The following is a 26,450-nucleotide window of genomic DNA, read 5'->3' as shown; positions in this document are numbered from 1 at the left end:
GCCTGCTTTCATTCATTTAGCACATACTTTCACCCCATGCGGAGGCTTCTGCTCCTGGGCTTAAAGACACATCCTTTTTTAATTTTTTTTTAATTGAAGTATAGTTGATTTACAGTATTGTGTTAGTTCCTGGTGTACAACGAAGTGATTCAGTTTTATATTTTTTTCAGATTATTTTCCACTGTAGGTTATTGTGAGATATTGAATATAGTTCCCTATGCTATACAGTAAATCCTTGTTGTTTATCTGTTTTATGTATAGTAGTTTGTATCTATTAATCCCATAGTCCTAATTTATCCTCCCCCCTCCCTTTCCCCTTTGGTAACCATAAGTTTGTTTTCTATGTCTGTGAGTCTTTCTGTTTTATATATAGATTCACTTGTATTACTTTTTAGATTCCACATATAAATGATACCATATAATATTTGTCTTTCTCTGAGTTACTTCACTTAGTATGATATACTCTAGGTCCATCCATGTTGCTGCAAATGGCATTATTTCATTCTTTTTTATACCTGAGCGATATTCCATTGTGTGTGTGTGTGTGTGTGTGTGTGTGTGTGTGTATGTATATATATATATATATATATATATATATATATATATATATATACACACACCACAGCTTCTTTATCCGTTTATCTGTTGATGGACATTTAGGTTGTTTCCATGTCTTGGCTATTGGGAATAGCGTTGCTATGAACATAGGGCTGGATGTATCTTTTTGAATTAGAGTTTTTATCTTACGGGCACATTCTTAAGAGAACACCACTGCTCCATTAAACTCTGCAAGGCCTCCAATCAGCCAGTGAGGTGTTCCCTCCCTTCCAGCTCAGTGGAAACCCACCTGACCATCAGCTGAAGTTGAGGACTCCGATGAGTTTTATCAGATCAATCCAGAAAGAGTGTATTGAGCCCCTCATCTGTTCAGGGCACTCAGCTAATTGCCACAGGGCATATGAAGAAGGGTATATGCCTCAGTCCCAACCTCAGGGAGACCTTTTCAATGAGGGGTGACTTGGCCCCTGAATCTGAAACCACTGCACACACATCTTATGTTTTTCTGCTGGAAATAAAATCCCTCTCCACCCGGCAACCGGTGTGCGCCAGCTGTGGGTGTCGACTCTGAGTCACTGGCTTGGCCGACCTCCATTCGTCAGCGGGGCTCGACAAGAGCCTTATACTTTACCCGTCTCGCGTGTCCCCTGGGCGCTTTCCAAGAGCGAGGTGTCCCTCAGACCAGCTTCCCGGCGTGAGCCCTGCACACCAACTCACCGCACCCTCCTTCCCTTTCCCCAGGATTCCCCCCTTTCCCTTGCCCTTACTCCGTGCTGCAAAAAGGCTCTTCAGCATAGCTCATTTTTTGGTCACACCGTGACCCCTTTGTCACAGCTTCCTCTCGGGTCTCAATGTCCTGCACCGTGTGTTTCAGTAGGCCTTCCCTCCACCCAGTTAGCGTCGTCATCCTTAACTTCAGAGCCATGGTTTATAGCTCCTTTAGCCTCCAAACACTTTCTTCAAACAAAAATGTTGCTGGAAAATCCAAAGTATCAAACAGCAAAGCCAGAGCTTCACTGACCTAATCATGCATCGTAGTCAAGAAAACTGCCCAGGAATTTACGTTTTCTCTGCCCTGAAGGACCACAGGGGTTGGGGAGCGAAGGGAGAATCCCCAGGGCTTGGGGAACTCCGATGAAGGCCCCCACTCTAAACCGTGTTCTCCTTCCTGTCAGACTGCTTCCCCTCTCTCTTCCCCACACCCCCGTGTCTCATTGTCCTTCGTTTACCTCATCATTTGCTGACTCCATCCCTTCTTGCTCTTCTTGCTGCCATCTTCATTCAAGCCCACATCACACAGTGGTTCTGAATCAGATGGGGACAGCCCCTAGGGGCGTCAGGAAATGTGGGATGCTGAACACACACCAGTACCTAGAACCCTCCAAAACAAGCTGCCCTGAAAAGAATGCCCCTGGTGAGAAACATTATCGGAAACTGTGAGTTTCTTAAAGGCAAAGACATAGCTCATTTTACTTCATTCATTTGGTCATTTAACCAATATTTATTGAACATCTATTTTGTCCTAGATACTATGTTAGTTGCAAAGGCTGCAGCATTGAACTAGAGGGTTGCACTTCCTTCCTGGAGCTTTCTGTCTGGGACAGAAGACAGACCGTAAACAACTAGTTATGCAAGTAATCATTTAATCACCACTGCACTACGTGCTACAAAGGAAAGTGTAGTGTATGTTGATAGAATGTAATATGGAGAGGGAAATTGAACTTGTTGTGGAAATTAGGAAAGGCCGTATCCCTAGCTCTGTGCATTACACCAAGCTGACCATCAGTAAACCTTTGCTTAGTGAATGAATGAATAAATGAACATTTAGCCCCAGCTCTGATGTTCCCTCAGCTCTCCCTTGCTTCAAGGGAGACAGAAATGCCATTCAATTCACAAATATTTTTGAGCATCTACCAAAGATGTTTTTAAAAAGTAGCAAAATGGTTCATGCCTTTGGAGAGTTTCTAATCCAATGCGATAGGCACTCCCAAATTAGATTCAGATGCAACAAACATATATTGAGTGCTGGTTGTGTGCGAAGCACCACGCAAGGGATATTTGTGCTAATTGTTTGATTCACCCACACAAGAGCCTGAGAGCTGGGTTCGTGAGTTACCCTTAGAAATAGGAGCCTGTACTTGTGCTTCTCTTTTCTTCCATACATCATTGAATCGCATGATCCTTGGCGGCCCAAAGATTCTTCAGAGAAAATTACATTCCAAAGTTTGGACTTTTTTAACCTATCACTGGCTGTTAAAGTACAGGTTTCACCAGTATCCCAAGGTACATCATTTTGGGCGCCCTTGGGATCTTCCCATCTTTTCAGGTTTTATGAAACCTCAAATGTTGGAATTGGGCTGGTAGTTCTTTTGACTTGGTACTCTTAGATTTCCTTTCTATTGGAATGACAGCCCCTAAGAAGTGGAAAAGTGAAAAAGAAGGAATCTAATTCTATGAGACAGACTTTCAAACTATACACACACACACACACAAAACAAACACCATTTTTTTGATCTGATAATAACCTTTGGAGCTTCTACTTTACTTAAGTGGAAAGAAAATAAGTTGAGATATCAAGAATTGATGGTATCACTGCTGTCCTTGAAGAGAGCAGCCGAGCACTTTGCTCCTGGGAACTTGAGGGCATGTTCACAGGTTCTGTAAATGTTGACTTTTTACTGCCCAAACTGCCAAGTCATTAAGAAATATGGAGGCATGAGATGCATTGGTTCCATATTGACCGGGGCAAGACCCCCCAGTATAGTAACTCAGCACAGCGGCATTTTATAATAGTCACCACTGCCAGAGAGGTTGCAGAACTCTGATAATTACTGAGAAAGAAATAACACAATATTCTTTGATGAGAAGATTACTTTGAGAATTTGATTGTATAATGAAGATGTTGCTTTGAAAGGTACTTCCTATTGTTCTGAATCTGAGACTCACTAGCAAAAAAAAAAACGTGTCACTTGTTTTGACAGGCTACTTAGAAAAATTCTCTGTTTATTACATTAACTGCGGCATTTTAACTGTCAAACTATGAAAGAATGTTCTGTAGTTTAAAAAACAGAATAGAGCTTCAGGGGAAATTTTTTGGCACACTCTTGTTGCTGTTGGTATTGAAAAAAACATACATTCTGAATGCGAAATTAGCTTTTTATGTGGTGGCAGGCAGAGTGACTCACAATGCCCATCCCGGTTTTACAGGTGCAGACCTGGATGGCATTTGGGGACAAGTGCTATAGAACAGTGACAGTTTGATGGTGCTGTTGTTGCGGCTTCCAGACAGGGCCATCAAACCTAAAATGAGCTTTTGGAGCTTATTGTTTTGATTTTGCTTTGTTTAAAAGTATAAAAACAAGAGGTTAGCCTACAGCAAATAGATACAGTGGAGACCCTTACCAGCAGAAACATGGATTCTGGCTACCTTTGAGCAGGTACTTTGGAGAGGGGCCATGGGCAAAGAGATGTGGAATGAGCAGGTAAGCAGGATGTTATGAACTTGAGGCCAGCTGGATAGAAAGAGACTTCAAGGAGACAAAGAAGGCCCTTGCCATACAAGCGTCCCAACTTCTCCTTCCAAGTAAAGTGAGACCTACTGCTGCACTGTTTAGAATGATCAGAAACCAGCCTAAAGGCGGGAGGGAAATGAAGAAGATGCCATTTCCCAAATCTAATTCTAGGTTTGTCTGCAATTTTGAAATTCCCTAAAAGCCTAGAAGCTTAAGACAGTTGGGCCTGAGCAGAAGGGGGAAAAAAATGAAATTAAAAAAAATATATATATATATAAACACATAAGAGAATTGTTGGTAGGTTCTGGAGTCTTCCAAATGGGTCAGAAACTCATAAGCTTGAGTTCATTTAATTCATGTGATCGAGTAATATTTTCTAACATATCCTATGGGGCATAAGATTGAAAGGAAACAATTTAAGATAATCAAGTGATATGAGAAAATACCAGAAGGGGGAAGGAGGGTTGTTTTATCAGTCAGTTGGCTACATTAAGACAGCCTCCACCCTGTGTTCCACGCACTTGCTCTAGAGGGCACTTGAGAGGCTGTGTGTTTTCGTTAGCAGAGACGGCTTTTTTTTTTTTTTTTTTCGGTATGCGGGCCTCTCACTGTTGTGGCCTCTCCCTTTGCAGAGCACAGGCTCCGGACGCGCAGGCTCGGCGGCCATGGCTCACGGGCCCAGCCGCTCCACGGCATGTGGGCTCTTCCCGGACGGGGGCACGAGTCCGTGTCCCCTGCATCGGCAGGCGGACTCTCAACCACCGCGCCACCAGGGAAGCCCGAGCCTGCTTTTAATAGGGTCTTTACCTGTCCAAGCTGTTTTGGAGGGTGTGAAATTTGAAATCCTGATAGTTACAGGGAAATGTGTTTCCTCAGGGGAACCCAGATTAGCAAGCCTAAAATGAGTGGTGCCTAGGGGTTTGATTTCTGTTGGGATATGCCAAGAGAATGTTCAGAGTTATGAAGTCCATCCTCAGATGCAAATCAGATGAAAAGAGAAGCATGACTGAAAGACCTAATCTTTATGAAATTTAAAAAAAAAAAAAAAAAAAAGATTTTATTCTGATTCTTTTTCTTCACTGCGTGACCAACTTTGCCTTTGTTTTTCCTGGAAAGATTTCTGTGCCCTAAGTGTAAGCTTGTGGAATTTACCAGAAGAAATGATTGCAGTAAGTGGGCCGTTCGTTTCTTGAGTTTAGATTTGCCTCTCCCCTATGAAAGCAATTTACCACTTATTCCTCATGTTTACATGCCCAGGAACCCAGCCATTGGATTGCTGCCATTAGGATTCAGATCTGGGAGACAGAAAGATGGGTGTAGCTGCCGTTTACAGTTTAGGGATCATTATTGGATTGCCTCAAGATTTTTATGACTTTTTACTGTTAAAGTCAATCTGTTCCTCGTATAGAAAATTTGGAAACTACTGAAAAGAGTCAAAGAAGAATAAATAACACCTGCCAATCACATCTTCCAGAGATAATTATTATTGACGTTTTGGTGCCTATCCCTCTGGTTACTTTTCAATCCCTAACTTTTTACACTTAATAATATGTCATGGCATTCTCTTTTAACCTTAAGTATTTTTTAAAGGTGGAATTTTTAATAGGTGCATAGTAGTCTATCCTCTGAATGTTCCTCAAGGCATTCAGTTTGTCATGGTTGGATGTTTAGGTTGATTCTCAAGCCCTTTCTTCTTAAGGGCAGCAGAAAATAATATTCTAGTGCTCTTCTTCCCAGAACAAAGAAAGAATTCCTAGCCTGGCAGGGGTGCAGGAGTGGGGTTGTGGCTAGAAAGATGTCAAGGAAGTTCCAGCAGGGAAGCGAAGGAGTGCCCAGACCAGGAGTGCTGGTAAATGTGGCTGGAGAGTTAGGCTGAGGTCAGATTGAAGAAGGTCTGCTTCTGTGTTCCTTGGATATTATTTTATAGCCATTTGGGGCACCGTTGACTGGTTTAAAGGGAGATGTGGCATGGCCAGCTTCGCAGTAGGTAGGTTTCTCTGCTATCTGTAGAGAATGGATTGGAGGGGCTGAGACTAAAGATAGAACGCCAGATATTGAGTTTTATGAGATCACAATTAATTATATTTTAAGAATTTAAGGACAGCATTTGAGATACATGCATTTGACCTAAGAGTCTGCTAAATAAAGTGAAAGTAATGTTAAGCACAAGAGCCCCGGATTCTAGTATTACCAAGTTACCGGTAAGTCCCCCAACATCTCCAGATTACAGATCTCTTAAACTATAAATTTAATATCTGCTTACTCTCTCCCAGTTTCACAAAGGGATTGTGAATGGAAAAACAAATGTAATAGTATTTAATCACAGCCAACATTTATTGAACACACGTGTGCTAGGCACGGTGCTCAACAGTTGTCTAATTCAATCCTTTCAACAGAACCATGAGGTAGTTATTAATATTATCCGTATTTTACGGATTAGGAAAGTGAGGCTTAGGTTACGTCACTTGCCTGTGTTCATCCTGAAAGTGGTAGACTCAGGATTTGGTCCAGGTCTTTCTGACTCTGGATCCTGTGTTCTGTTCTGTGGTCTACCACCTATCCCAGGCCAAAAAGGCTTCAAAATGGTCTCTTGGCTTTGTTCTTTGAGCATTACTGAGGAAAGATGTCATGGAAATCTGATTTTAAAATAATTATTGCAGAGCAGTCTCATCTCATTAAGTTATTACTGTATAGGCCTGGATGAGGTACAAATGTACCGTAGAAAAAAATTATATCAACACACTAGCCAGGATCACAAACAAAACTTAACAACTAAAAGTGAGTCACACTCTACGTTTTAAATAGTGACCTCACATATATCACCTCTTCGAACCTCAGAATAACTATGAACTGAGTAGGACTCATGTTATTATCCACAATTTACAGATGGAGAAATTGAGCTTAGTAGATGGCCAGTGTCTTCTTTAACATCACACAGTAGTGTACGTGGCTGAACCAGGAGCTGAGCCCAAGTCTGCTTACTCCAAATCCAGTTTCATTCACTTTTTTCATGGATAATAATCTTTCCTCTCTAATGGATTGCCTAAACTTCTTCCTCTCTGGTGGATTTACTGAACAAGCAGTGGAGTCCAAAGAAATATGGATAATCTATCTGTCCCTGATTCATGAAGAATTAATTTTTATAAGGAAAAATAATATATCCACATAGCATCTGCTCAAAAAACATTTGCATTTTCTATCTGACATGTATGTCTTATACACAAAGGCAGGTTGCTATACTATCTGCTTCTATCCAAATTTGTTTGTTTTTCTCAAGTTGCTGCTTAAGTGTTTTAAAGGAAAATATTTATAGTTGTACCTTTTAAAAGGTTTAATGGTACACTTCTATCGTGCCCTTATAGTAAACACTTCTGCTGGGAGAATTTCTGGCATATTCTGTTTCTAAACAAGAAAAACCTCAAATCACACTGTCCCCAAAACACTTAGCCCTCAGAGGCCCTGAATCACAGAACCCTGACCCCATGTCCTGATGGGGATGACTTCATTTCTCTCAAATATTCATGAAGCTTTTACCCTTAACTGCAGTTGTAAACTGTATTCATTTCCAACTTTACGGAGAAGGGAAGAATCCCCGTGTGCACAGGCTTTGCTATCAGAACTAGAAAATGCCTAATTGCATCTGATAAGCTTAAGATGTCCTTTTCTGGGTTAAAGGTAAGGTGAGGGGTGGTGGTGTGGCAGGGAAGTGAGCAGACAGAGCTGGGCAGGACACCTTAAATGGCAAGTCACCAAGCTCCTGGAATGACTCAAATACTTAACTGCTAACTCTTAGGAAGCAAGGGTCCTGGGAGGTGAAAAGAGAAAGAAACAAACATGTTGTGCTGGTTTTTTAGACAAGGGGGTGGAAAACCACACCAAACTTTCCTTTAAGGGAAGGGGGGTGAGGTGAGGTCCCAAGATCTGAAGAGTGTTGGGAAACGATCCACGCTTGAGAAATGACTTGAAAGCAAGAGGATCGGGTGGGTTGAGGTGAAGTGTTGCCACCAAAATAAAGCATTCCACCCCCAAGAAAAAAATAATAAAGCGTTTCCTTTATTTTGACGCGTGATCAGGTCTTGCTTAGATATTTATAACATTGACTTTTCTGGGTATTTTCCCCATGCACCAGGGAATACGTCTACTAGGCGACAGTTCTCGAAGAACTGGGTCTTTTCACCTGCCTAGGTTACCGCTGGCCATACCAGTGTGCCTGCTTAGTGCCTGGACGAATCCCTCGTTTTATCCACGTTCCAGTAACTGAGTTGCTCTGTCTCTGACCTTGATAAATTCCTTGATAAAACTGTATTTACCAGCAGCTTCCAATATCACCTGAGTCCTCCCACCCTTTAATGTATAAAATGCCTCTCCCTCCATCCCCGTTTATTATCTTGTCTGTAACTAAGGCATTGCTGCCGGAATGCATCCCCTGCAGAAACTAGGCCTTTCCACAGCAGGATCCAACAAATCCACATCAATGTGGCACCACGCAGATTTGTAAAGAAGCAGGGATGCCTAATACCTCTCCCTGTGACATCTGGAGAAGGACGAGTAAAGACCAGGTACATTCACCGGCTGCCACTCAGAGCAGCCGGGAGAGTCAATTCACTTCCCCAGCCTCGCATGTCCTCTGTGAAGGTGCGTTGGGAGTTCCCTCCTCCCGCGTGGGGCACAGTGTTCCCTTGACTCTTGAAAGCCAAATTGCCTTCAGTCCTTGGGACCCTTTCATTACTGTTGGAACAGGCTGGGGGCTGATCTGCAGGATCTATTCTCCAGTTTTTTTCTCTGTCCGCCCCACAAAGACCAAAGCATGAGAGGTACTTAATGCCACTGTTTGCCACGACGAGCCCGCTTTTGTTCAGTGATCGTGGTAGGGATGGCTCCATGTTAGATGTGGTGTCGGACGCTCTTCCTGGGGGTGGGGTACATGGAGAGGAGAGAGCTTTCGTCTGTTTCCAGAGCAGAGAGGTGAGTCTCTTCTGAGACACTAGATGGCACAGCGGCTCTGAGCGGGCGGCTCCGGCTTGGCTGGGCTTGTTCTGTCACTGCGGCCACAGAGTCCACTGGGATGGGGGAGGGGCTCCCATTTGATTCGGTGGATACAGGCTGGCCACACCGACTTTCACTCCATCTGGCCTCCTCTCTGGGGCCTCCCTCAACTTTCAACCCTAACAGCACGTCCATGGAAACACCTCGTGGCACACCTCTCCCGAACGCTTTTGCTGCTTTGTTAACTGTGAATATGCTCATTTTCTAAAGCAAGTCTGTTCACACCCTGCAGTCCTGACTTCTCTCACCTTGTTAAAACACGTGCTGTAAACAGGACCAAAAAGTTGGTTCCTACCTGGGTGGATCGCCCAGGGACAGTGGCCTGCCCTGTGATGACACTGACCACTGTAGACCACAGGCTCGTTTTTGTTTTGTTTTTTTCCTTTTTTCCCTTTTATTCGGGATGTTATTTAGGACTCGCAGACTAAACTGTTTCTAGGCTTTGTTCCGTTCTGTTTCAGATGGCTGTCACGGGTTTCTCCAGGGCATCCAGCAAGCCCCGTGGAAGTCTACATTTCTTCGTTTTGGTTATTGATGAATGGAGGTCCAGGGGTAGAATAAGTTCCACGTGGGTCTCTGCAGGTTGGCCATCCACACTCCCACCCCTGTGAAGGCAGTGGGGGCCATGCTTCCGGACAGGCCTTGCTTTTTATCAGAGGCATGAGGGGGGCAGGCAGGGTGAAGCCACTACCGTCTTCCCACTAGTTGCCAAACGAAGGAGGCTCTCCCAGAACAGAGCCCTTCCCGGGAAGTCCCTCCTGGGAGAGCTGCCACTTCTTTCCGTCCTCTGTGTCTGGCAGGAGGGCCCAGGCCTCCGCTTCCTTCTCAGGCTCCTTCTGAAGCAGGTCTCGAGTGTAGCCTGGCAGTGAACCCTGGGGCAGGCTGCTGCTCGGCGCGTAGAGTGGGAGAGGGGCCCAGCGGCCCCCTGTCCTGAGTGGAGCAGTATTTTGATGAGCCCTGGGACCCTCTCCTGCCCTTGTCTTATCAGCAGTGCTGTCTCCCTCCTGTGATGGTCTCTTCCGTGAGTCCAGGGCTGTGTCTGCCTCCAGACACATCTCAGCCATTCTATCCCTATCTGCTTCCTATCACCCAAGAATTCCTGAAACTCTCATGTCCACGGATAGTGCTATGTTATGGTTTGTCGTGGTGACATTACTTATTTTCAGTGCTGTTTTGGATTTCTAAATATCTTTCCTATCAGACCTTTAGCATGGCAGACAAAATTCTGACCATAAAAAGGGTCCTACCCAACAGGTGCTGCTTGGCCTTTCATGGTCCTCTCTGTCCAGACCCCCACTGATCTGGACTTAGTTAGACTGAATAACTTCAGCTGGTCTAAAATGGTAACTTCTTAAAACTGGATGAAAAATTTATAATCCTACAGAAAAATCTGTCTTTTCTATCTTTGAATGGGATTTGGAGTAACAGGTGAGATCCAACATTTTCATCCTGTCTCCTCCCTCCATTAATAATTAACTACTTACCATGACACTTATGTGTGCTGTACCTAAAGTGAGTTGTGTCATGGGCACCTTGTCCTAATGCACCTTCAGTGGGAAGGATAACAGAGCGTAAGCCCCTGTTTCCTTCAGGCCACAGAACAGGAACTGGTCCTTGGCACTGCTGCCGTCTCCCCTGGGCAGACCTTGACTTCGCACGAATCATGAGAACCTGTGCATGCATTCATCTGACGAGATGGATTGAACACCCTCCCCCTTAATAACGCCATCCTGCATGTGTGCCATATTTCCAAAGTACGAATGCTTTGTGTATATTAACTCGTTTAATCTTTACAACAATCCGGTTTATTATCCCTATTTTTACAGATGTAGGGACAAGGCATCAGACCAGTTGGGCACCTAGGAAGTTCCTGTTTTAGACCTCAAACCCCGTTTCTGTTTCTGGCTTAGCACCCTTTGCACTACCAGATGCTGCTTCTCTTGAGAAGAGCAGTGTAAAATCACGGATTTTTAAGCAAATAACATCCTTCACAGTACGTTGTAATTGCCACAGCAGTTGGATCAGGTGCCATGGAAGAATACGTTTTGGAGAACCAGTTTTACCTAGGCGAGAGGACATCTGAGCTGGGCTTGAAGCAGGAAAAAATTAAAAATCCCAGGCAAAGAGAGGAGCACGTGAAGAGTCTTGGAGGCGAGAAAGAGCTTTGCGTGTCTGAGGACCAGGGAGATGTCTGGTTATCCCTGGAGCAAAGAACATAGACAGCCATGAGGGAAGGTGTGAAGAGAGGAAAGAGAGATGAGTCTAGGAAAGTCAGTTGAGACCTGCTTTAAGAGAGCCTTGTATGATGATGAGGGAGCACTTCTGGACAGACTGAGCTTGTGACACTTGTGGGTTGTCTGGGAATTGATGGCCAGGAAGCTGCTGGAGCTCAAGAGAGAAACCTGTTTAGAGATAAAGATTTAGGTCTCGGCATCGTATAGATGAAAGTTGGGGACTTTTCCCACGGAGAGAAGGTAGAACGAAGTGAGAACAGAGCTGAAGGTGGCAGAGCCTGGGGGGCACAGCACAATTCAGGAGGTGAACAAAAAAACAACAGCTCGTAAAGGACACTGAGAAGAAACGTCTGGAAGACCAGGGAGAGATCGAGGAGGGCAATGGCCTGGGGGAGGAGAGCTTCAGGCCGTGCTCAGTAGTGTGGGGCAGTGGGAAGTTGAGTGGGTTTCGAAAATAGCCTGAGGGCTTCCCTGGTGGCGCAGTGGTTGAGAGTCCGCCTGCCGATGCAGGGGACAAGGGTTCGTGCCCCGGTACGGGAGGATCCCGCGTGCCGCGGAGCGGCTGGGCCCGTGAGCCGTGGCCGCTGAGCCTGCGCGTCCGGAGCCTGTGCTCTGCAACGGGAGAGGCCGCAGCAGTGAGAGGCCCATGTACCGCAAAAAAAAAAAAAAGAAAATAGCCTGAAAGTTGCCATCTTTACCTGTCTTCTCCCACACTTCGGTGCAGGTCCTAAGACTAACTCAGCGGCTCAAAGGGCAGCCTTGACACACTGTCACATTTTCAGTATGCTGCATTGAGGGTCTGACAGATTTCATCATCATCTGTTTTAACTCTTGGATGAAATTCAGTGACCTTTAATATAATGGGATTTACAGATCCTAAAGGCAGATTTATTTTTTTAATCTGTAAACCTTGATCAGTGTGGATTTCATGTTGATATTATGTGAAAACTCTTCCTAAACTCATAGGTATCTGCTCCCCAAATTCCAACTCTGAATCTGTCAAGATTTTAGAGCTAAATTCTAACCCTTTCTTTTCCCAGCTGAGTTTTTCCTCTCCCTCCGTAACAGCCCCGCTCCATGGAGTTGAGAATGAGACTTGGCGACCCTGTTCTCCTTTAGCCAAGCTTCTAGGAGTGTCCGTGCTATTTGCGGCTGATGTCAAGTAGCAGGAACAGCAGGGCTGCCCCTTGTGCTGAAGAGCCATAATCCTATTAAGCCCACATTGAGACTTCACATTAGCTGCCTCTGTAGTAGTAGATGGACTGAGGTGACTCAATTGACTTTTAAATCTCCAAGGGTCCTGGTTTCAAAATCCCCATGTCTAAGTCAAGTAGTAGATTAGGCCCCTTGCTAAGAAGGCCTGGCTCCTTCAGAGTCCCTGGGGCCATAGCTTTTCCTTCGGTGGGTCCCCTACTTTCTGCATTCCACTAGATCGGGGCACGGTGTATCCTTAAGTGGTGATCCTTGGCAGGAGGTGAACCTGGCTGGCATCTCCCTGGGTCATGGATTTAGTACAGGCAGGCATTAGGAAATATACCCTCTGTTGTTTCTAGAAGAGAAGGATATCATGTTCTTTTGTTTGTGTTAAAGCTGTCCTTGAGAAGGTAATGCCCAAGGGATGCAGAGTTTTCTTCCTCCAGTTAGCTCCCATTTGATCTGGAATATAGGTGCAAAATTATCTAACTCAACTCTTTTAGAATATTTACAATTCAGTTTCGATAGCTCCAAGTACTTATCTAATAATTGACTAAGTTCTAGATGTAATTTGCTGAACCAAGAGTCATACTTAATTTGTAAGTTTGTTTTTCTCGTGCAAGGGTTTAAGTTTTGAATATCACTTTGCTGGGTTTTTTTTTTTCGCTCACTCAAATAAATATGTAGATACCTTCCCATTCGCTACTTCCTTTAGCTCTCACATCACTCTCAGAAAGATATTGTCCCCAGTTTACAGATGAAACTGAGCCTCTGATGTCACACAGCTGGTGAATGGTTGCACCAAGGTTAAAACCTGATCTTCAGACGCTCAACCCAGTGCTCTGCTCAGTACACCAACACCCCCTGAATTTTTTGATCAAGGAGCACTCTTTAAACTACAGCGTAATGATGGAACACCATCGGCAGCTCATTGAGGTTTAAACGTTTAATATACAGAAACATTAAATAATACCACAAGTTATTGAAATTTTAGGACAAAATGCATAAGACAGATGATGATTATGTAATAGGTAACACTCATGACTATAGCAGTTAGCTGAGAGTGAATGTCACCTGTCCATCAATGTGGAGATTGCCTTCCTAGCACTCTCAGAATTAATAACACATTTGTTTGTTTTTTAGTTTCCAAAACATATTAGTCAGGGTTTCTTATTACTGGAGAGAGCAATAGAAAATCCAAATTACTGACCAGTCATGCCTTTTACCATTGATGCATAATTAAACTCTATTAGTGATTCCAGAATTATTATAGACATGAAAGATGATCAGCAATCCACTCAGTCCTCCTGTGCCAAAGTGTCCATAATACCCACAAGCCCCAGACTATTAGGTACTAGTTTTATAATAAATTATAGGGAAAGGCAGACTATTAGATACTAGTTTTATAATAAATTATAGGGAAAAAACTGTACATAGTATACTGATTAACATCTCATGGAACAGTAGTCCTCCGTGAAACAGAGTTGGGGAAATGCAGGGGTATTCTTCCCTTCTTTCCCTCTTTTACTAATCCCACACACTACTGTTTGCCTTCTGCCCATCTCATGCCCTCACTTCCTCAGGGATAGGTGAGAAAATGTTGTCTATATGCATCCTTTATCTGAGTCCTGTGGTGGAAGCCTATTACATAACCCAAAACAATAGTGACAACAGCATTATTATTCTTTTAAGCTAAGATATCAGGATCCCAAGAAATTTGGATTGATCAAGTTGATAGAACCAATAGTTCCTAGTGATGCTAAAACGATAAGTTTGTTGTTACTGATTAAGGTAGTGATGAAAGCAATTTTGTAGAACGAACATCTACAAAGTAAGAGGTCAGTTAGCCAACTACAGTGTGAACAGAGATGTTCTTCCCTCTGAGATGGAAAGGAAGGGGATTGTGTGCCCTTCTGATTTCTTCCATGTCCTTCCATCAAGGAACATGTTGTTCATGTCAAAGATCCCTTTAGGAATGATCATAGCATACTCTCTCCCTCTGCCGATGTTTTTTTAATCGGGATTTCTCCTAAGAATTCCCTGAACATGTTACTGACCCCCGAAGTCACCTCTATATTTCAAGCCCTTAGCGATGACTTTTATCTCATTATTTCCTTGTTACTTTCTTTTCTTTGTAGACCTGGCCAGAGGACCGTGGATGACCTAGAAATTATCTATGAAGAACTCCTTCACATTAAAGCCTTATCCCATCTTTCTACCACAGTAAGTTGTCTCTTAGCTGAGGCGGAGGGGAGGGGCGCACAGTTTGAGTTAAATGCACTGTTCGGCCTGAAGGAGAGTATTGGAGAGTGTGGGCGAGGGGCAGGAACGCCTGAATTCTCCCTCACAAACGGCCCCTCCTGTTTCTCATGAGATGCTAAGGAAGCTATGCGCGTGTGCAATCACCAAAGAAGGATCAAGTATCACTACGTTATTAGTAGCTGCCCTAAACACCGAGGCAGCATGATGTGAGTAGAACTGGAACATATGCTTCAAATTTCCTGAGTCTTGGAACCCGCATACCTAGACAGGAGAGCCAGGCCTTAAGAGGGGTGTCCCTTCCATGACATGTAGAGCCGCGTGCGGGAGCGGGGCTCGCGGGGGAAGAAATCAAGACGACCAGCCCTGGCCCAAGGGGCCAGCTCCACCCAGGTTTGCTGCCAAATTGAGGAAGGAAGCAGAAGGTGCAAGAGAGCATTAGTTCAGATATCTTAGGGCATAAGAGCAGTACCTGCTAGTGAAAAATGGCCCAACGGCCGTATCTGACTCTGAACTTTTACGTGACTAGGGTGTTTAGAAGAACAGCGGACAGAAATGTCTCCTGCCATAGGAGGGACAGAGAAACACAATTTCCAGGCAACACAAGTCTCCTATATGCTAATAATTCAATAATGATGATAATAAAAGAAGCTGTTTCAGCATCCACGGATCACAGGTTTTATGCTGGACTCCTCAGCAATGCCCATCTGCTTAATCTGTCTTTCATTCCCAGCTCACTAGGCGATATTATGCTGTCGCTCTCACATGGTGGCAGTGCCTGTAGTCCCTGCTTTGCGGGGGGCGCGGGTAGAGTTCAGGTCTCCACTGAGAGCAGTGAGGCATTCACCACAACCCCAAGCAGAAGGGTTCCAGATCCTTCCCCCTTCAACCCAGACAGGACTGCCTTCACATCCCTCCCACTCCCTGCACTACTGGGGATCCGGGAGCTTGCTCACCTACATGGAGTATCCAGAGGTCTGGTCCAGCCCAGGCTCCCCTCCCTCCCACCACCCTGCTGTCATCTTCACTCTCTCCATGGTGGGATAGGTCTAGTGCCCGGGGGCCTCACCCGGGGAGCTCCTGCATCTGTGGGGGCAGCAGCCGAGGGTCCACGAGCTCATGCTGGAGAGGGAAGTGAGGGAAGACCCCTTTTCCCTACCTGTTGTCCGGGTCCCCGGCATGCACACGTTCTGACTTCCCCAGCCTTGGTGGAATTGGGAGGATTGTGGGTAGTGGAAAGGAGGAGTCTTCTACCTCAAATCCCAGATACCCAGGCACTGTGGAAGATCTCAGGTTATTTGGTTCTTAGGGAGAGAGAACATAATTTGGGACCATAGTTTGGAATTTAAGAAAAATAGCTCACACATTTAAGCTTAATTATTCAACTTGAAGACATTGAGTTTTCTAACATGTTTGCAGTGATGCATGATGTGTGATGCAAAGAAGAGCCTCCAGGAGCAAGAGTCTTGATATTGTGGTTGCTCTCACCCTCTCACCAAGATGAAAGATAGGCAAAGAAATTGCCTAGTTCATACACGTGAAACCAAGTTTAAACACTCTCTAGGGAGGTTGTATTGTATGAATTAGCTTATAAAACAGCTTTTGTAAAAGCTTTAAGAGTCTGGTGGCACAAGACATGGACACAACATAAATGTCCATCAACAGATAAATGGATAAAGAAGATGTGGTACATATATACAATGGAATACTACTCAGCCATAAAAAAGAATGGAATAATGCCATTTGTAGCAACATGGATGGACCTAGAGATTATCATACTAAGTGAAGTAAGTCAGACAAAGACAAATATCATATGATATCTCCTATATGTGGAACCTAAAAAAATTATACAAAGGAACTTATTTACAAGACAGAAATAGACTCACAGATATAGAAAACAAACTTAGGGCTACCAAAGGAGAAGGAGGGGAGGGATATATTAGAAATTTGATAATAACAGATATACATTACTATGTATAAAACAGATAAACAACAAGGTCCTAATGTATACCACAGGGAACTATATTCAATATCTTGTAATAAACTAAAATGGAAAAGAATCTGAAAAAAAATATATATATATGCATAACTGAATCACTTTGCTATACACTGTAAATCAACTATACTTCAATTTCTTAAAAAACTAATAAAAATCTAGTGGCACATCTAGTGGAAGTGGTTCTAGACAGGAGGAGCAGCAAATCAGAGTGGGAGGTGTCCGCGTGGAAGTTAGCACCGTTCAGAAAGAGAACAAGTCCCTCCCCAGCCCCCCCAAATCTGGCCTTTCCCCACATTCTTTCTCTTTTCCTTCTAGGTGAAACGGGAGTTAGCAGGTGTTCTCATTTTCGAGTCTCACGCCAAAGGAGGAACCGTGTGTAAGTGAAGACTGTAATCGTGCATGGTGCCTGGCTGGCCCCCTCCCTAGGATGTGCCACGGGAGCCTGACTGCAAATGCTCCCCTTTCTTGGGCCTGGGTCTGACTTGCCAGGATGTCATGTGGCACCATTTGTTTTTCTGGACCTGTGATTATTCCCAGCACGTATCCCTTACTCTGCAGCCCGCTGGGTTTTGGGTGCCAGCCTGGGAGCAGTTGCCAGCCTGTGTCTCCACTTGCTCCCTCCCCTGCTGGCTCAAGCAGTGTTTAAAGAGGGTGAGATGAAGTCAGTGCTCTTCAGGGGGAACCCCAGGCAAAACCTTCTCACAGTGACCTCACTTCAGTTCGTGGCTTGAGAGGAACTAATCTGTCTCTTGAGAGGCTGGTTAGACTGGCACACTCGCCTGCCTTCTTGTTCTTCTCTCATTTTCACTATCAGCTCCAAGCCTGAGAGAATTTCTTTGCCCCAGATATTTATGCAATACTAATGTGTAGTATCTCTCCAGCATGCACGTTGTAGTTTAGTTCTGTGATCATATTTGGGAGCAAGAAATTGAAATTTCATATTAATAAAAGTGAGCAAGGGCTTCCCTGGTGGCGCAGTGGTTGAGAGTCCGCCTGCCGATGCAGGGGACACGGGTTCGCGCCCCGGCCCTGGAAGATCCCACATGCTGCGGAGCGGCTGGGTCCGTGAACCATGGCCGCTGAGCCTGCGCGTCCGGAGCCTGTGCTCCACAACGGGAGAGGCCACAGCGGTGAGAGGCCGGCGTACCGCAAAAAAAAAAAAAAAAAAAAAAAAAAAAAGTGAGCAAAATTATTTCGGCTGGCGTTTCCCACTCGTCCTACAAAACCCTTCTTGAAAAACATGGTTAGTGGTGTATTCAGATCAGGAAATGCCTCTTTCTCTAATCTCTCTTGGAGAATAGTAACACACACCAGCATGCTACCTTTCTCAGGAGTTCTACAGTAAAGATAAATTTCACACCATGTAAACTGACACTTCCTAAACCCAGTGAAACATAGAAAACATTTATAATGGACACGTGTTAACTTTTCAAGAGACATTCTTTGGAAAATCTTGCTCTTTCTTCAGACTGAGTTGTGTTAGTCAAATAAGCAGAGACCATGAACTGTAAAAGCAAAAAGAATTAAAAATGAGTTTCAAATATTTTACTTTTAGTCATCAAAAGTGGTATTTCTAACATTGATATTTACTTTAGTAAGAATGTCTTTTCTTTACATTTTAAAGGTTCACTTTTAATATTTTTTTAATTTTTATGATCACTGATGACTTGCAACTTTGCTTATTCTTTTCACTCACTCTTACTGATGGTTTTCATTTTATCATGAAATACTTAAATATTTCAAACAAAAAACTAGAGGTTGTTACAAACACCTTTTTTTTTTTTTTTTTTTGCGGTACATGGGCCCCTAACTACTGTGGCCTCTCCCGCCACGGAGCACAGGCTCTGGACGCGCAGGCTCAGCGGCCATGGCTCACGGGCCCAGCCGCTCCGCAGCATGTGGGATCTTCCCGGACCGGGGCATGAACCCGTGTCCCCTGCATCGGCAGGCGGACTCTCAACCACTGCGCCACCAGGGAAGCCCACAAACACCTTTTTAAAAAACATTTTTTATCAAATAGTAACCTTATGCCATATTTTTTCCTATTTTCATTTTTTATATTTTCTAAAAAATGAAATTCTACATGTGAAGGCTCCTTGTTCCCTCCTTTATCTCATTCTTCTCTTCCCCTCCCCAAGCTAACTCCTACCCTATATGATGCGGTTATCATTCCAACCCATTTTTTTAAAAATATGTAGATATGCATCCATCAACACTATGTAATGCTGATTTGCATGTTTTCAAACTTCACTTTACCATTCAGAATACTTTTAAAAACTGTGTTCTATAGCTTAGTAAGTTTTGATGAATTGTGGGGGAAATGTATTGCTTTAAGGAATGGATAGCTGGTGAATTTGTATCTAGTGAATACGTATCTTTAGGGCACAGCCAGGAGTGCAATATTTCTGTTCCTTTCACATTCTAAAGAAAAGGAAGTAATATTCCACATGAATAAGTTCGTATTTGCCAGTGATTTTTTTTTCCCTTCTGGAATTAAATGCATAATTCTGGGGACTTAAAAATGATGATTTGATAAGCTGTAATTTATACTGATGTGCTTCTACTCTTGTCATAAGTCTTTTCATCTTTTTGTATCTAGTGTTTAACCAGGGGGAAGAAGGCACCTCCTGGTACATTATTCTAAAAGGATCAGTGAATGTAGTCATTTATGGCAAGGTATATATATCTTTTTTTTCTTTCTGAAACTTTATTATGCTCCATATACTAGTGGTTCTAAGTATTAACAACGTAATGCTACAATTAAGCTTGCTACAACGTTGTTACTCTATGCAGAAAAGACATTATAGCATCTCTAATCATAAGTTATCTAAGTTATTATACTCAGAGTAGTACTGAATTTTCTGGGGCTCCTGGATTATAATGTATACATTTAAGTTAGGCCCTAGCCCAGATTACTCAATGGAAGAGAAATGAAACATTATAACGTAATTATCTGATTCCCCCCACACTTGACATCCCTGGGTACATCCTATTGATATATACAGTGTTTTGCAGGGGGTGGGGGGGGTGCAGGTGGGTGTTTGCTCCCTTTCAGGGATCACCTTCATCTGGATGTGTTGCTCTCTCCAGGGTGTGGTCTGCACGCTGCACGAAGGTGATGACTTTGGCAAGTTAGCGCTAGTGAATGATGCCCCGAGAGCTGCCTCCATCGTCTTGCGAGAAGATAACTGCCATTTCTTAAGAGTAGACAAGGAGGATTTTAACCGGATCCTGAGGGTGAGTCCAAGGTGAAGTGTGGCTGAGGGGCGTCACATTTTCACTTTTGCCAGATAAGAAGAATGAGTGTAGTGTTAATTGAGCCAGCACTGTGATTAATGAATGCTCTAGGGCCAAAGGGCCTTGCTTACAAACCTGGCATGTTCAATGTGCTGGGCTGGGTTCTGGGGTCCAGAGGTGATATTCCAGTAAGGCCGCAAATGTGCCACGCTGTGCTGGACCAAATAACCCTGCACACACCTGACCTGGTCCATGAGCACTGAAGACAAATAGGGATGCCTTGGCAAAATGTCAAAGCCTGAGACATTTCTCTTTGCAATCCTAGGTTTCCCCTTTTGTGTCCTTCCCCACCTCCCTCTCCATGTCTTTCTCTATCCTAAACCTCCTGTCTCTTCCCAAATCTGAATCTTTCTCATATCCTCACACTCCCTCTGGATTTATTAAGTGACTACATTTTAGTGGCAATTAATGTCCACCATGGTTACTCTAACCAAGCATTTTCATTTCAAGTGCTTTTTGTCAAATTGATTCACGCTAAAGGAATTTCAGACTCTGGCAAGTAGGTGAAGAATAGTTGGGGTTTTGTAGGAGGAGCCATGAGATTGCACTTAGAGATGGCTCTGCAGATGGGCCTAATGGAAGCTTGTTAAAGTATTTGTGAGAGTGGGTGATGGTTAGAATAGATGGTTCCTAGGTTCTCCCCACCATCCAGCTCCTGGTCCCTTACGAGGGACAACCCAGCTTTAGCTGGTGGAAGCCTGATTGTGGACCGCTGGGCATGGTGATATTGTCCCAGGTGGCCCATGGTCTATCCCACCTCACCCAGAGACACTGTTCCCTCCAGGATCACTTTGCTCTTTCCCCTTCCCTGCTGGCTCACAGAGCAGACTCCCTTCTATGCCTTTCCCAGCCTGAGCATCTTTCTCTCTCCTACCCTGAAATCCTAAATGCACCTTCTGTGCTTTCTGGTACATTTGGCATTATTTAATGAAGATTTACAGTCTCCTTCCCATCCCTTATGGTGTGGACACCTATTCCTACACAACCTTAAGCTTTTGCCTTTGGCAGCAAAATTTCTGACAACAAAGTTTGTCTTAGGGATGCGTTCTCTTGATGCAAAAAAAGTTAAGTTAAAGATTAAAGCATTGACTAATATAGAAAAAACGCCACATGGAATTTGATGTGGTTTTTATCCAGTCTCTTAAAATAGGAACCAAATGAGGAGGAAACGTGCATTAAGCCTTTTTAATAAGTCATTTTTTAATGACACTGAAATTTGAACTTTACTCTTTTGGAAGTTGACACACATGAAGTTTGCACTCGGCCACAATTATTCTTTGAAAGAATCAGATTAGGACCATTATCATGGATGTAATTTATAAAATTATTCCAAATAACTGAAAAGTGTTTTTAACACATTTCAAACTGATAGTTTTTACAAGTCTTTTGATTAGAGGGAAAACATGCCACTCCTAAGAAAACTAAGTACCCTCAGAAGTTAATCAGAATGAAAGAACTCTGCTGAAGCTGAGTGCTATTTGCCACATATATTTATCAAGAATAAGAGCGCTGGCTCCTCTCTCTTTCCGCTGTACCACCCTCTCCCAAAGGTTTCTCTGAGCACACTCCTCTCTCCTCAGCTGATTTTCTGCATCTCGGGTAACAGCAGACTTTTAAAACCACGTGTCTCCAACCTCATCTGGTCCTTTCTCTGACCGTTCCAGCCCTTGACTTTGAAAATGACTTAATTTGTAGATGCAACAATTAGCATCACAAGCACCAAATGAGTTTCTGAAGCATTTGAAATTTTTTTCATTGTCTGAGAAAACGGCAGCATCTGTATGTGGTGTAATTTGTATTTGCAGGACGTTGAGGCGAATACAGTCAGACTTAAAGAACATGACCAAGATGTCTTGGTGCTGGAGAAGGTCCCAGCAGGGAACAGGGCTTCTAATCAAGGAAACTCACAGCCTCAGCAAAAGTAGGTTTGCATCCAACACTGCAAATGCCAGACTATGATTAACCTTTTCACATGGTATCATCATCTCTACAATAGCACGTTCTCCTTTTTTGTGGAAGACGGCAGTGTGTGTGACTTTTTTTCTCTCTATTGACTAATCACACATCGTGTAGAGTATAATGTATCCGTTTCTGGCACTGCTTCGAGCTCGGTGCTGCCTAGAGTAATTCGGGGGAGAATATTCCCCCACTGTAAAAAACACTCCCTCTGTCTGTGTGCAACTGTAATAGCTTGGAGCAGAAGGCAATAGCTTTGGAGAGAACAATGGGCATAGGAGTGCCAGGCAGCTCAAGGGATACGTAGACGCCTGGGTGTGGAGAACCTTTGGTGTTTGAATTTCATATGTAGGATTTCTCAAGAAGTGTTTTCATCGTGCGGTCAGAATGAGCATCTTCGATGGAAACCCACACTTCAAATATAACACAGTCTATATTTTAAAAAATATTTATTTATTTAGGCTGCAACGGGTCTTAGTTGCGGCACGCGGGCTTCTTAGTTGCGGCATGTGGGATCTAGTTCCCAGACCAGGAATCGAACCCAGGCCCCCTGCATTGGGAGCACAGAGTCTTATCCACTGGACCACCAGGCAAGTCCCAACGCCGTCCATTGACTGTGGCCTGGAAACATCCATTTGGCCTCATCCATACTTATTCCTGCTAACGTCTGGAGGGTATTTGCTTCACATTTAACATCAGGTCACCCATTTAACTTGACTCTTTTTCTGTATTTCTATGTTCGGTTCTATCTTTTGCTGCAACTTCTTACATGAGACTTCTTTTAATCAAATGTATGCACATTTGAATAGTTAGGGAAATTAGGAAATGTAGCTCTAAGAAATTATTAAAAAATTACAGAATCTCATTTTTTAAATAAACGTTAATTTTTAATCTTAGAGTAATAAAAACACCAATTCTGTAGCTAAAGAAATGCGGCCACAGACTATGTTGAAATGGAGTGCATCCCAAGTATTTTTCTTTTTTTGCCAAGTAAACGGGATGTTCCCATTAATCAACACACTCACCATAAATGATGAGTTTTAATTGTTTAGACTGAAAGCCCAAGGCTCAGACATTTCATCCGGATGAGTCAGCATATCTGCAAAGAAGGCAGGAAGAAATACAATGTTACTGAAGAGCCATAGAACGTCTTGCATATTTTATCTAATCCTTATTACAACCCCTTTTAACAGATGATGGAAAAATTTAGGCTCAGAGAAGTGAGTTCCTTGCCCAGGATGACAGCACTTTTAATGATACAGCTTGCATTCAAGTCCAGCTTGACCGACTTCTGAGTCTATGCTCCTTTAGCCTCACAACTTACTCTAGCAAAATATGGTATCTAGATACTCTCTCCTCAACACTATCTAGTAAACGTTGCAAAGCAATATATTTCAAAAGGGCTGACATAAAATAGACTATATAAAAAACGATCCCTTCACTTACAAACCTATAAAATTACCATCCAGAATTCTTTATTATTCTTCTATTTTTCACTACTATGCATTCTTGAAAAATGTTCTTGTTCAAATGTTTTTCAGCAGTTGTCCTTCCAGCCCACAAAGGAGGATGAGAATGAAAATATTTTTTATGTGAAGTCTGGGACTACCCCCAGTGATTTTCTTTAGTGCTTTTAAGTATAACTAGACCATTTTATAGTGGTCATCTGCATTCTTTAATAATGCCTCAGATGTCTCAGGAAAATGTTGCTACCTGAGAAAGTAAGCCTTAAATTCTTCACAACCTTAAAACATTTGACCAAGAGGGCCCCGGAGGCCGCCTTCCTTCACCTCTTTATGGCACAGGAAGATGATCAAAAGCGTTTGCATGTTACAACAGCTTCCATTCAGAGTGCTCTCCAAATATAGACTTCTTTATGAAATCAAACTAAAGGGAAAAGGAGAGCCCACACGCATTCAATTTATTTTAGGCCTAGATCTGATTTCTGTTATATCTCCTTATTGGTGTCCTGTAGACCAATCTAAATTTCTTATAGAATTCAAAGCCTCGTGCATGTTCACAGCACACCATTTAGGAAATATCAGGCATACACAGAAGTGCACCATGCCAACCATTCCCTGAAGAGTAAGGAGCCACTGTTTCAAAGGGTCATTTTCCATGTTGAGTTTTCCCGAGCCAGACCAGAGTTGAAAAGGGTGGGGGGGCGCGTGTAAGTGAATTTTGGCCTGATGTTCTGGACAACTCGAAGAACGTGGCAACAACCGTGTCTCTGGAGGGACTTAAAATTTAGGATCCTTTAGGGCCCCTGTCTCCTCAGAAATTATCTTTTTTCAGCTCAAAGAGGGTCACCATGTTGGTGCTGATAACGTTATTTTTCTGATTTACCTTTACCCTGAGAAAAATCCAGAATAGTTTATACATACAGTTGGCCCTCTGTATCTGGGGGTTCCACATCCATAGATTCAACCAACCACAGATGGAAAATATCTGGAAAAAAAAAATTGTCAGAAAGTTCCCAAAAGCAAAACTTGAATTTGCCACACACTGGCAACTGTTTAAATAGCATTTACACTGTGTTTACAACTATTTACATAGCATTTACATTGTCTTAGGTATTCTAAGTAATATAGAGATGATTTAAAGTATATAAGAAGAAAAAAATAAAGTATATGAGAAGTGTGTAGGTTATATGCAAATACTACACCATTTTATACAAGGAACTTGGGCATCCATGGATTTTGGTATCTGCGGGGGTCCTGGAACCGACCCCCCGCGGATACCGAGGGATAACTGTACATTTTAACCATTCAAAACTGCCTGACTCTCCTCAAGCCACTCAACTCTGAGTGTGATACTAAAATGTCGATAGCAAGACAGTATTTCTCATGATGGATAAACTATACGACGCCCTCAAATATCTACCATTTTGGGTATCTCCTGCTCTGTGGTTATGTGGTTTTAATAAGAGAGAATTTGAAATGACTATTCCTGTTCTTAGTGACTGTGTTGCTTTTTCCTTAGACTATCAACCACCCAATCGTTCAACTCCATCCTGTTTGCAGAAAGATAGTCTCTTTTAGGCACCACTCCCCACCTCTTTTTTTGTTCTGGATACAGATAGACGTGTCCTCATTTCCGGACTTGGTGTTAGAAAAAGATTTTTCTCTCTCAAGTTTAGAACCTCACAGCTTAGCTAATGTAACCAATCAGGGTTCTCTTTAACTTGGACTACAGTAACTTCTTCATGCAATAAACTGAAGAGAGCCATACTGTCTGGTCTTCAAGTCTTCTCCATTTAAACAGAGGTCAAGCAGTAGGCACCTGGCAGTGTCCAGCCCGAAAGAAAGTAATAACATGTTTCAGCCAAGCCCAGAGCTGCAAGATCACAGGCCAGAAGCTCCCTGCCCCTCCCTCTTCAGGGTTCCTGGTCCTGAGAGATTACCAACCCCTGAATAGCCTTCTGTGGTGCTGAGAAGAGAGATAGGATAGGGTAAGGCAGTTGTACCACTAGAGGAAGACTTTGGCAGCAAAAGACACGTGCCCTGATGTCTGCAATTGACCAGGTGGGCAGAGAGTAGGACGCCATTTTCTCTTACTAGTGAGCCGAGAGCATTCAAGGCTTGCCACCCAGGTAAGCCTTTATTCGCACAGGCTCCGGACGCACAGGCTCAGCGGCCATGGCTCACGGGCCCAGCCGCTCCGCGGCATGTGAGATCTTCCCGGACCGGGGCACGAACCCACGTCCCCTGCACCGGCAGGCGGACTCCCAACCACTGCGACACCAGGGAAGCCCCAAGCCCTTATTCTTTTTGGCCAGACAAAAACCCTAGCTAAGAAATGTCCTCACCAAGAACACCAGGATGGGAAGCCAGCCTTCTAGCTGCCCTCTCCAACTCCAGTTCCTTACTCGTGTGGTCACACGCTGCTCCTCTTGCAGGTCATCTTGGAAGGGTCATCAAAGAATCATACATTTTAGGAATTATTGAATGAACTCAGCAATTTTCTCCATTTAAGTATTGAAAGCCATTTATAGATTCGCCCTCTCCTTCCCTCAAATAGTCATTGCCTGTAAGAGGAAAAACCCTCATCTTCTATGCTGTTTACTTTGAGAAAAGGGTCATACTTTTCGGATTAAAGTAGTTTGTTTTTTTTATTCCCTGGCTCTCCCTCTAGGCTCCAAAGCCAGATTCTTTCAGAGATTGAACTCTTCAGCTTCCTTTTGGTCCTGAGGGCACACACGCACATGCACACACACGATAGGTTTAAGTAACAGTTACCTTCCAAATAGACTGCATTTGCTACCTCCTTCAAAACCGGGTTGCTTCACTCACTCCATGTTGCCGGGCACAGGGTCGTATGTTGCATTGCCTCTTCTTCACTCCCTCAGGCAGGAGGTTAAGCCCCTGAGATTGAATACATTAGAGATATTCTTGG

At 43.6% G+C, this 26,450-nt stretch overlaps 1 protein-coding gene across 1 annotated transcript in view; it reads left to right on the top strand.

The window, feature by feature from the left end:
* Nucleotides 1-26,450, top strand: part of RAPGEF4 (Rap guanine nucleotide exchange factor 4) — a 337,054-nt gene that overhangs the window by 255,178 nt on the left and 55,426 nt on the right. The window contains 5 exon segments of the mRNA XM_032638316.1: nt 14,683-14,767; nt 17,118-17,178; nt 19,402-19,478; nt 19,893-20,039; nt 21,905-22,020. Coding sequence (XP_032494207.1) covers nt 14,683-14,767; nt 17,118-17,178; nt 19,402-19,478; nt 19,893-20,039; nt 21,905-22,020 — 486 coding nt within the window.

Source organism: Phocoena sinus, chromosome 7 (assembly GCF_008692025.1).
Source record: "Phocoena sinus isolate mPhoSin1 chromosome 7, mPhoSin1.pri, whole genome shotgun sequence".
NCBI lineage: Eukaryota > Metazoa > Chordata > Mammalia > Artiodactyla > Phocoenidae > Phocoena > Phocoena sinus.
Note: the sequence above shows the minus strand (reverse complement) of the source record. Positions and strands in the feature narration are given on the sequence as shown.